At 41.7% G+C, this 11,702-nt stretch overlaps 1 protein-coding gene across 1 annotated transcript; it reads right to left on the reverse strand.

Moving 5' to 3' along the window:
• Positions 1-6,314: 6,314 nt before the first annotated feature.
• On the reverse strand, positions 6,315-6,692 carry KCNE2 (potassium channel, voltage gated subfamily E regulatory beta subunit 2). Its single transcript, XM_015423430.1, has one exon. It carries the CDS (start codon positions 6,690-6,692, stop codon positions 6,315-6,317), a length of 378 nt encoding a protein of 125 aa, XP_015278916.1.
• Positions 6,693-11,702: the final 5,010 nt, after the last annotated feature.

Here is an 11,702-nt window from a genome sequence, read left to right on the forward strand (position 1 = left end):
ACTGACCTAAGGTCACCCAGCTGGCTGGCACCTGGAGGAGTGGGGAATCAAACCTGGTTCTCCAGATTAGAGTCCACCACTCTTAACCACTACAACAAACTGGCTAATCCTTGGATATCTCCAGCTACCACCTGGTGGTTAGCTACCCTATTTATTAACCCTTTTCCAGCAAAGGTAATTTGGCATGGCATACAAGACAGTTTCACCCCCCACACACACCACACAAGAAACCAAACTGAAATTGGAAATTTTCTAACAAAACACCTGCAGGGCAGAAATGATATTCTAATAGAAAGAAGCTCCCAAATGGTACAGGAAGAGAATGAGGAGTCAGAAAGAAGCTCCCAGGTGAGACGGAGGCATCCCGTTCATTAAGAAGATCACATATATGCATCTAGAGTAGTAATCCCCAATGTCCAGGCATGCTGGGTTGCCTTACAATTAAAGTATGACATTTCACCTTTTTCATCTCTAAAATATTGTTCTAAAGTATCTGTGGTACTATTGTTTGTTTAATGCTCATTCTGGCCTGTTCAGGGGTGTTCAGGAGTCATTTGGCTGAGAAAAGGTTAATAAAAGCATGAGAGTTCCACATTTTCATTTCTAAAATATTGTTCTTGAGTGTTTGTTACACATCCCACTGTTTTTTGCAGTACTATGATTTGTTTAGTGCCTGTTCCTGGGTGTTCCACAGGCATTTTGGCCTGGAAAGGGTTAATGAAAGCACACGAGTTCCATATTCTAAAATATTGTTCCCGAATGTCTGTAATGCATCCCACTTTTTTACAGTACTATTGTTTGTTTAATGCCCATTCCAGCCCGTTCCAGGCTGTTCGAACATTTACCCTGTCCCCATTGATACAGCACAACCATGCCAGTGCAAATTCTATGGTGATAATGATGATACTGGCTTATGAGGCACCAGCCCTGCCTGGCCAGTAAGGCACCAGCCCCACATGACTAATTGGGGGCCAGGCATTTATGAGTTTTTGTTTTGTTTTGCAAATATTACTTTTAATGCCATGGAATGGAACACTGAGAAGTCTATTTCCAGATTTCCCAATATACTGTTAAAAATAAGAATGCGGTAAAGTGGGTACACTTACCAGAAAAGTGAGGATGACCAGATTTTGTGAGTGAAAAAAGAGGACACTGTTCACCAACAAGAATTTTTTTTTCTTGGATGCCCTGACAAGTAAGGACTTCTTGCTGGCAAATGAAACAGGGTTGCAGAAATCACCCAACCATTGTTGATGGGATGGGCTTCTATGCACGCACACACACATGCCTGTACATGGAAAACTATTTATTAATAAGTTGATATACATAGCTGCTTATTTTTACTGAAATGGCAAGTTTGCACTGAAATGGAAAAGAAATAACACAGTAAGCAGGTAACGAAAGAAGTGTCCCCCACTTAAATACCAATTTACCTTTCACTAAGCATTTCTATGATTATAACACCAGTACTTGTATATACCCATGATGAAGTGGCACCTATTTTATCTCCCCAAGTAGAGTTAGTTGTTCAAGTAGGTATTTGTAGAACTGAAGGCGTGAATAGTCACATAGGTTATACTGCAGTAACAGAACACCCATTATAGCTTCAATGACACATCTGTTCCTTAACAAAATTTGAGTCCAGTGGTACCTTTAAGACCAACAAAACGTTATTCAAGGTATAAGCTTTTGTGTACCTGCACACTTCTTCAGATATATTGAAATGGAACTTACCAGAACAAACATATAGGTAGAGAGTGAGCAGCAAATTAGCATACAACATAATCTGAAGAAGTGTGCAGGAACACAAAAGCTTATACCTTACATAAAACTTTGTTGGTCTTAAAGGTGCCACTGGACTCGACTTTTGTTCTGTTGCTTCAGACCAACATGGCTACCCACCTAAATCTGTTCCTGTCATCTGTCTCATTAAAGAAAATATTCTCTCAATATTTGCATTATGTCCTGGAATGCAGGGGGAAAATTGTGCTACTTTAAACAACTCAAAATGGTAGTATGCATTGTAGCTCTTTTGAAAGTGTTTAACCCATTTGACACTCACTGGCACACTTTCAAAGTCTTCATCTATTTGAGCACTTTCAACAAAAGTCCTCAGGTTATAGAACTGGTCAAAACATTTTACATCATCCACCATCACATCTTGATCTCTAAAGTATTTTATGGTATGCTAAACATAATAAAATGAAAGGGTCATCCAATGAATACAGTCAAATTCATTAAAAGAAACTCGATTTTTGCAAATATTCCCAAAACAATTTGTACAAGAAGCTTCTTCCATAAACAGACCGACTTCTTTTTCTAATCCATCCTTCTTTCCTTTGTTTAGGATCTCTTGTTTTCAGAGGAAAAAAAGGCAGCTTCAATTCTGTGTTGCAACATTTGACAAACTGACTGCAAGTCAGTGAAAACCTCCAAAATTGATTTTCCCCCTTTCTATTTCCTGGATTTTTGTATGGAACATTGACATTAAGAAATACAAGTGCCAAGATATGCTTCTGCTAAATTATTTTCAAATAATTTCTTCAGTATGGATGGTGGATTAGATTGAGACAGGAAAAAAAAAAGATTTCACACCAGGAAACATCTGTAGTAACCGTTCTACGGCAGGAAAGAGGGATTGTTCTGACATGTGACAATAATGGTAATTTATATAAATGAATTCACAGTAACTCTTGAGATTTTCTGATCTTACCGTATATATGGATAAATGTTTGTAAATCTTCATTATGATGCATTCTATGTCTACAGACCTTGTGTCTGCTCCATGCTGTATACAGTTGGGAAGGATGTGTGTTGGACAACCAACACCAACTAATTCTCTCTTTATTCATGCTTCAAGTCAGAAGACATTTTTGCTTCCAGAGCAACTGATTCTTCCAAAATTAGTGTTCATGTTGTCACCAGAGAATGCAACACACTTAACGCTTGTGAAATGCAATCCACTGTCATTTCCAATTTTTCCTTGAGCATGCTATTCATCTGTATCAATTTTGATTTAATATAATGAACTTTATGAAAATATTGTATCACAACAGGGAATAGTTTTTGTGACCCCTGGTTACTGCCATCTGTGGAAACACCTAGAATATTTCATTTAAGTCCTGAATTGCCATAGCAACAGAGTATGGCGCAAGCACTCTGTTGACAGTCGCCTCAGCTTTTGTTCTTGCACAGGAAACCTTTTTCATTGTGTATGTATCAGAATATATCACTTGATTTAATTTTGAAATGCAATCCATAGACCTATATAGTAGGTGATGTTTTACAGCAATAACATTACAGTGCCCCTGTCTAATCCCCTATTAAAATCATCTATGCCTGTAGCCATCACTATATCCTATGGCAGTGAATGGCACATTTTAATCACTTATTTAGTAAAGCAATACTTTCTTTTATCTACCCTGAATCTATTGTCCATCAGCTTCAGTGGGTGTCCCCAAGTATTTTGGAAGAGACAGAAAAAGTCATCTCTATCCATTTTCTCTGCCCCATGCATAATTTTATAAATTTCTGTCATGTTCTCCCTTAGTCTTCTTTTTTCTAAAATGAAAACTACCAGTCTCTTCAGCCTTTCATTAGATGAAAGGTGCTCTACCCCCTTAAATAGATTGGTTGTCTCTTCTGTACTTTTTCCAGCTGTGCGATAGCTTTTTTGAGATCTGGCAACCAAAACTACACACAGTATTCCGAATGAGGCTGCACCATAGAACTATATAGAGATATTATAATATTGGCATTTGTATTTTCAACCATTTTTCTAAGAATCCCTAGCACTGAGTCTCCTTTTTTCAGTGCTTTTTCCAGTGTCAGAGTAATATCTTCTACTTCTTGAAATTTAAGCATTAGATCATAGTGCCAGCCACTTACCTCAGGGACTATAAACTGGAACATCCTACTTTTTGTTTCCTGTAATTTAATCATTTTTTAGTCTATCAGGGGATCCATCATCTTACCTCATGACTGTTAGGTTTACTCAGGGGTCATTTCATAGAAAAAGAGCTAGGGGAACTCATTAGCATAACTCATTAGCATATGCCACACCTCCTGACATCAGGGGCCCGGCGGTGGACCTGCAAGGCCAGCAGGAGTGCGAGGAAGCCCCGCCAAGGCCCTCCCTGGCCCCAGGCAGGCAGGGGTGGTTAGAGGCAGGGAGGAAGCAACTTACCCTCCCTCTTCTCCTGCCTCCTCCTGGCTGAATGAGGGCTGGAAGCGGGGCGGCCGGAAGCAGGGGGCGGGGCTTCGTCATGTGCCCCGCTTCCCTGCACCTCACCCGGGGGAACTGCGTTCCCCCGCGTTCCCCCCCGGAAATGACCTCTGGGTTTACTCAGGAGTCTTTGGTGAGGTGCTTTGTCAAAAGCTTTTTGGAAATCCAAGTATACAATATAATATCTACCAGATCAAGATTATTTATCTAAATGCTTGTTTGCTTTGTCAAAGAACTCCAAAAGTCTGGTAAGGTATGACTTCTCTTCACAGAAGCCATGCTGATTTTCTCTCAGCAGGCTTTGTTCCTCTGTGTTCTTAATAATTCTATCTTTAATAATAGTTTCTACTAATTTGCCTGGGACAGATGTTTGGCTAATTGATCTATAATTTGCTGGTTCTCCTCTGGGTGCCTTTTAAAAAATCAGTGTAACATTTGCTGCTCTCCATGCCACTAGTACAGTAGCTGATTTTAGTGACAAGTTACATATACTGGTAAGTAGTTCAACAATTTCATATTTGAATTCCTTAAGAACTCTCGTGTGGATGTCATCTGGGCCCTGATAATTAGTGTTTGTTTGTTTTTTCATTTGCCTAGTTCATCTCACAGCACTTTCTTCTCTGCTGGTCCAGAGGGCAAGAATAGATTGATGGGCTTAAATTACAGGAGAGTAAATTTTTGTTGAACATTAGGAGAAACTTCTTCATGGTAACAGCCATGGAACCAATTCTCAGGGGTGTGGTGGTGGGTATTCCCTCGCTAGAGGTCTAGGGCAGGAGTCCTCTAGATCTGAATTTCCTCCACTGAGCAGGAGATTCAAAGGTGATGGACTTTAAAATTCCCTTCCAACTAGGAAACAGAAAATTTGAGAGTAGGGGCAGCAGATATTATGCTTGCCTCCCATGTATGAGTTCGTGGTTCGTGGCCTTGCAAACCCCATTGAAATAGACTGAGCCGGCTTTGGCTGGGAGGGTGGGGTAGAAATCAAATAAATAAATAAATTTCTGCAGGGTTTGCAGAAAGTCTGAAAAACAGCTAAGCAGCAGGGAGCAAGTTTTGGGCTATCTTGTGCAGTCCCTTTAAACGTTAAAAGCATTGCAGAAGACAACCTGGAAAACAGCTGAGCTGGTGGGGAGCAGTCTTCCTGCCTGCCCAGCTTCAGGCTCTCTTGCACGACCCTGTTTGAAGGGGCTGCACAGGGAACCCAACAGAGCTCTCTTGTGAAGCCCCTTTAAACCTAGGGTTGCTAGGTCCCCTTGCCTTCATGGTGGGGGGATTTAGGAGGCATTCTGGGGGTGGGCGGGATGTCACAGGCAATGTCCCCGAGATGATGACATCACCCAGAAGTGACATTATCATGCCAGTGATGTCATCATGTCAGTGACACTGCGTGCAATGCTCTGGTTTTGGGACAAAACTTTATGGGTTTTTTGCCTTCAAAACCATAGAGTTTGCTAAAAAGAAACTGTGCAACGTCCTCGGCACAATGATGTCACTCAGAAGGTATTTGAGGGTGGGGTTTCCCCGCTAGCCAGCTGGCCGGCAGTGGATCAAAGGCCCCAAAAGCCGGGGAAACCCCACTGGGACCTGGGGGCTGGCAACCCTAACTGGGCTGCACAAGGGAGCACAATGGAGCTGAGCCCGTGGGGACAAGTCTCCCCACCAGCCTGGCTTCAGGCTGTTCTGCACAGTCCCATTTAAAGGCTTTTCCCTGCAGGCCCAGAAACTGTTTCATGAAGATCTGGTTGAAATGATTACTGCATAATTGGATGTTTTCTCCCAGTTTCTTTAGTAAAGCAGGAGAAACATTTTGTGGATTTTTTAACCTGGAATTTTCACTTAGCTTTCTTAAGCAGCTCACAAGGATTGTTGCCTGGAATGTAAAAACACAAATCAACTTCCTCATACTTTGCATTTAGATCACATAGGCTTAAAACAGATAACACATCCATTTGCCTGGAAATATTTACATGACACTGTTTAATATTTAACTTTGTTTTGAAAGTTACAATGACCTAGTATTCTCCCCCGTCCCACAGACACCGTGAATTATTCTTCCATCCCTCTCAATTCATGTTGTGTTGATTTCTCAAGCAGATTTTGGGCTGAGTTTGTCCTTCACACCAACATTTTCATGAATGGTGCACTTAAGATCATTCTGGAGTGGGATCTGGCTTTTGTACTTTCCCTCCCAGTCATCAACAATATATTGGTGATAAGGGTCATTGGAGTGTTCTCGTCTTTTTGATTTCACAGTGCTCACTAAGATCGCCACAACAATAAAGGAGAAGATGCCAATCATCACCATGAGATACAGAATGACATAATCAAGGTTTTCAGCTTCAAGTCTTCTTTGCAATTCCTTTTGTTCATTTGTGGTATTTTGACGCCAGTTATTCATATAGTTGAGGAATACATCCTTGAAAGTTTTTTCCAGAGACTGGGTGAAATTCTGTAATGCATCCATGTTTTCAGTGAATGGTCTCTTTAAAAAAAAAAAAAAGACAGATTAGTTATCTGTGGCTGTTTCCACAAGGGTAATTTTCTCTGCCCTGGCTCTCAGACTGCAGCATGGTGTCTTGCAGTATTCATATGACCTTCTCCTCCCATTCCCCTCCCATAACCCACCACAGTTTCCTTCTTCTGCTCTGATGTTTCCAGAACCTGTTTTCATTGGATGTTTCTGAAAACAACAGAGTTAAAGCAGGTTAACTACACTTGGACAGGAAGATGTAGATTTCCAAACCTCACTGCCCACATCTGATGCCATTTTCTCTCTCCCCATTCTTTCGTGCCCACCACTCCCTCCACACACACACACCAGTGATTTTTGCCAGTATTTAAAAAAAATGGGTAATAATTCTGTCCGTATAACACTATATCAATATACTATAGCAATATAGCTACTATTGTTCTTTTCAAAAGGCCAGCAAAAAAACCCAAAAGTAGTGGTACAGGGAAGAGAAAATGGCAGACACAAGGGAATAGGGATGGAAAGCCAAGAATTGTCCACTGGGGATGACTATGAAAAGATCAGGCAGAAGGTCTCAGGTAATCTTATTGCAAGCATAAAGTTCATAAGAAGCAGATGATTTGATTTGTGATGGGCTCAGTTCTCAATGCATCAAATGTGAGCTTAAGACAACTGAAAAAATACAAAGACAACCTACAGAATAAAATTTGTAACATTCAAGGACAGAGGGGTACTTAAGATTCACAGATCATGGGAGGATCCAAAAGTCAAGGTTCTTCTGCAGTATTAAAATGATTTTAAAAGTGATCCATCTTTAATTGCCACAACTTGGTAGTTAGGAGCATGGGCTTGGGGTGACTGTATAGACCGAGGGCGATTTCTCACTAGAGCTGCCTCGCAGCATAGCCGCCTTTGCCCTGACACAAACATGTCAATTTCACACCCGAAGCTCCGGGGCTGTATTTTGACTCGAGGCTTCACCCGATTTTCTCCGCAGTTTCGTGATCCTGGTTTTTGAGGATCATGAAACTGCGGAGGAAATCGAGCAAAGCCGCGGGTCAAATGCAGCCCCCGCAGCCTTGGGTGTGAAATTGACATGTTTGTGTTGGGGCAAACGGTGCTGCGCTGTGAGGCAGCTCTAGTGAGAAATCGCCCTGAGTTATTACATTGTTACCCTTCCCTTCCTCCAAGGAGCTCAGGCTGACACAGTGGTCCCTCCTCTCTTACTCCTGTAGCAACTCTACAAAGAGAGATAGCCACTGCCTCAAGGTCACAAAGTCAGATTAGTGGTGCAAATTAGCACACACATATTTCAGATTTAACTCTTTATTCCCCACACTATCACACTTCACAACTGAGAATCAATCTGCATGTTTTGTTGTGGATCCCTGGTTAGATGTCCCACCGTGCGTCAACCTTATGGTCAGACAAAGATGCAAATAGCATGACCAAACTGGTATCATGATATCAAGGGGTAGTATCATGGACTGAAGGAATCTTGGCAGAGAGAAATTTAGCCTTAAAAAGCAGCCATAGGGAAGGAGAAGTTGAATTGGGGCTAATATGCTGGGGAAGAGTAGGGTAACGTTCTCTCTGACAGTTGAAACATACATAAACTATAGGCCTTGGGCTACCAGAGAAAATAGCTGCCCCAGGAGAGGATCTGATTTTGATTAGATAAACAGAATAGATGGGAAGAGTTAACATACTCCCCAGGTATTGCGACCATCCCAACAATCCAACTCCCCCTGGTGCTTTTTAAGACTAAACTATGTGTTGAGGAATCTGATAACAGACTGGAACTTGCTATGCCTTCATTCATATAACTTGCTTTTAAAAGCCAAATAATTCCAGTTATTATTTGCAATACAGTCCTAAACAGAGTTACCCCTACTTTTGCTGAACTCAATGGGTTTAGAACAGTGTAACTCTACATGGGATGGCATGGATTGACATCTTATATACAACCTGATTGTACATCTCAAATTGTTGCTCATTTTTACCATCTTCCCATTTCATCTACCACTTTAGCAGCTTTGTTTTAAATCCAGATTAGCATTTATTGAGGAATTAGAGATAACTTACCTGCTCTGGACTTCTGTAAATGATGTTCACAGCAGCAGAGAATGTACATGAATACTATTAAGATACTCTTGGACAGAACAGGGAAATCAGCTAGAAGAATTTTTTTTTTACCTTGCACAGCTGAAAAATACTGGTACTGATCTATCTAATCTAATCTTACTGGGAAGTTAAACATTGGCTGACTTTCAACAGGTAACCTTGATGCATAAAATACATTTTAGACTCTAAGTTATTGCAATATAAAATTGAAAAGGAACAGCTTGTGTGTCTGTGTGTTTTGCTGTGTGTGTTATTCTACTCTGACCTCTTCTCCTCGGTTCAGTCCTGATGATGCTGTGGTTGCCTAGTTAGTACTTGGATGGGAGACCACCAAGGGAAGACCAGGGCTGCCATGCAGAGGAAGGCAAGGGCAAACTACCTGTTCTCATCTCTTGCCTTGAAAGCCTCGTGGTCCTGGGTTGCCATGAGTCAGCACACAATTATGATGAGAAGAAGAAGAAGAAGAAGAAGAGATTGGATTTATACCCCGCCCTTCACTTGGAGTCTCAGAGCAGCTTACAAACTCCTTTCCCTTCCACTCCCCACAACAGACACCCTGTGAGGTGGGTGGGGCTGAGAGAACTCTGACACAAACTGCTCTTTTCAAGGACAGCTGTGCCAGAGCTTGTGACTGACCCAAGGTCACATCAGCAGGTGCAAGTGGAGGGGTGGGGAATCAAACCCGGTTCTCCCAGATTAGAGTCCGCGCACTTAACCACTACACCAAACTGGTTCTCACACCAAACTGGCTCTCAAGTTATATAGATATACCTATATAAGGATATATAGAGATGAGTAGCAGCAGCATATTGATGACAACCAACCCCAAAACTACAAATGATTTGTCCTAATACACAGAGACTGAAAATCATGGGGGATAGAATTGCACCCTGTGGAGCTCCATAAAATAGGTTCCACAATGTTCTTAGAATCACACTGCTGGAGTATGAAGCTGTGATTTACCATAGATTGTGTGTTTGGATGTTGAGGCACAGAAGAAACTGGGTGTGTAAATATCAGCCTCTAATGTTAATACTAAGACCCCAGTTGTTTATCCATGTCAGAGCAACATCTTGTGCCAGCCACTTACCTCATGGACTATAAACCATAGAAGGTCTAGATTGAAGAATCGCTATCCATGGACTTCACAACCCAAGTCATCCTAATTCACTCTGTTTCAGGATCTGGAAGAAGAACCAAATTACAAAGTGGTACAGATTTACTGGAAGACTCCCAATAGTCCAGGATTAATCCAAGGCCTAAAGTCAGCAGTTATTTGAAGCTAATATATTTCATATGAAATTATTTTGTGTGCTTCGCTGTGTGATTTCTCTGTCAGAAAGCCCATAATGGTTTCCCAGTAGTCATGATGTTATATATATACCCACAGGAGAGGGAAAGCCCTGCTCTAAAGATCATTACCGTTTTATAGGCCATTTTGCCACTTAATGATTGCCAGAGCAACACAGTGGGCCGGAACTACATCTATATTCTGTTAAAAAAAATTCCGTTAGCATTTATATTGTTGCCAATAAATTCTGAGAATTTCACATTCAACACACTTTTATTTGTTGTTTTTTCTCATGGATAAGGTGGAGGTGAGGTATAAGAAGCAGTGGAAATAATAACTGCAACTTTTGTATGAGTCAGCTTTCTGGCTGTAACCCTGAGCCTTGGACACACAGGAAAACATATTCCCTCCCACCTCATGCAGTCAGCAAAGTTTCTGTCTTCTTAATATGTAAATACAGTTTTGATAGTATTAGTGTTTAACTGTTCTACCAGGATAAAAAGATCACAAAAGTATATGTTTGTATGTTTTTAAAATTTATCTTGCCAGGTTCAGAAAATGGGAAGACATGGAATATGGGGAGGGTTATCAGATTTCACACATATTATTGGGGAAGGTGTTTAGTCATGCCAGCCACATGACCATGGAAACGTCTTCGGACGGCGCTGGCTCTTCGGCTTTGAAACAGAGATGAGCACCGCAACCCTAGAGTCGGATTCGACTGGCTTTCGAGTAAGGAAACTTAATACATCTGAAACCACTGACAAACACAAGAAGGCCAAGGGAACAAGCATTTATCGATCCTATCAATCTGTTCAGAGTATGTGTAGCTATCCACCCTTTCTATTAGCAGTAGGTTTCAACAGACTTGATTCTTGTTTTAAGCCAACCCGGGGTGGGGGGGGGAGGTAATATCTTCCAATCATTAAGCAATTGTATTAACAGCTTTTTGACCATGCATCTGAATTAGGGTGTAAGTTTTTCTTAATAGACAGTGTTGCCAACAAGAGTAGAGAGAAAAAAATCCTATCCCTTAATAGAAGATTAGTGTAAAAATAAATTGGGGTCTTTTAAAAATCACAAAATGATAAAAGGAGCTCTTGTAACTTTAAGCAACAGACTCCCTCAGTGACACTGAGTGACACGGTGACACAGTATCCAGGCTGGGTTCTGTCAGTAAAAGGCAGGGGAGGAGGCAAGGTCCTTTCCAGGCCTATTTTAGCCTTTGAGGGAGGACTCATTAGGGCCAGGCCTGAGCCCAGGGTTGCCAACTCCAGGTTGAGAAGTTTCTAGTGATTTTGTGGTAGAGTCTGCGGAGGGCAGGGTTTGGGGATGGGAGAGGTCTCAGCCAGATCTAATGCCATACAGTCCACCTTCCAAACCAGCCATTTTCTCCAGGGAGATAGACCTCTATTGTCTGGGGTTCAGTTGTAATTCTAGGAGATCTCCATGTCCCACCTAGAGGCTGGCAACCCTAGGCCTCTAGGTGACTTACTACCAACCTCTAGGTGACTTACTACCAACTGAGTTGCATGTAGGGATGCCAGTTCCCAGGTGGGGGTCCCCAATTTCATGGGCTCCTGCCTGCC

This window comes from Gekko japonicus, unplaced genomic scaffold, assembly GCF_001447785.1.
Source record: "Gekko japonicus isolate JY-2015 unplaced genomic scaffold, Gekko_japonicus_V1.1 scaffold2184, whole genome shotgun sequence".
NCBI lineage: Eukaryota > Metazoa > Chordata > Lepidosauria > Squamata > Gekkonidae > Gekko > Gekko japonicus.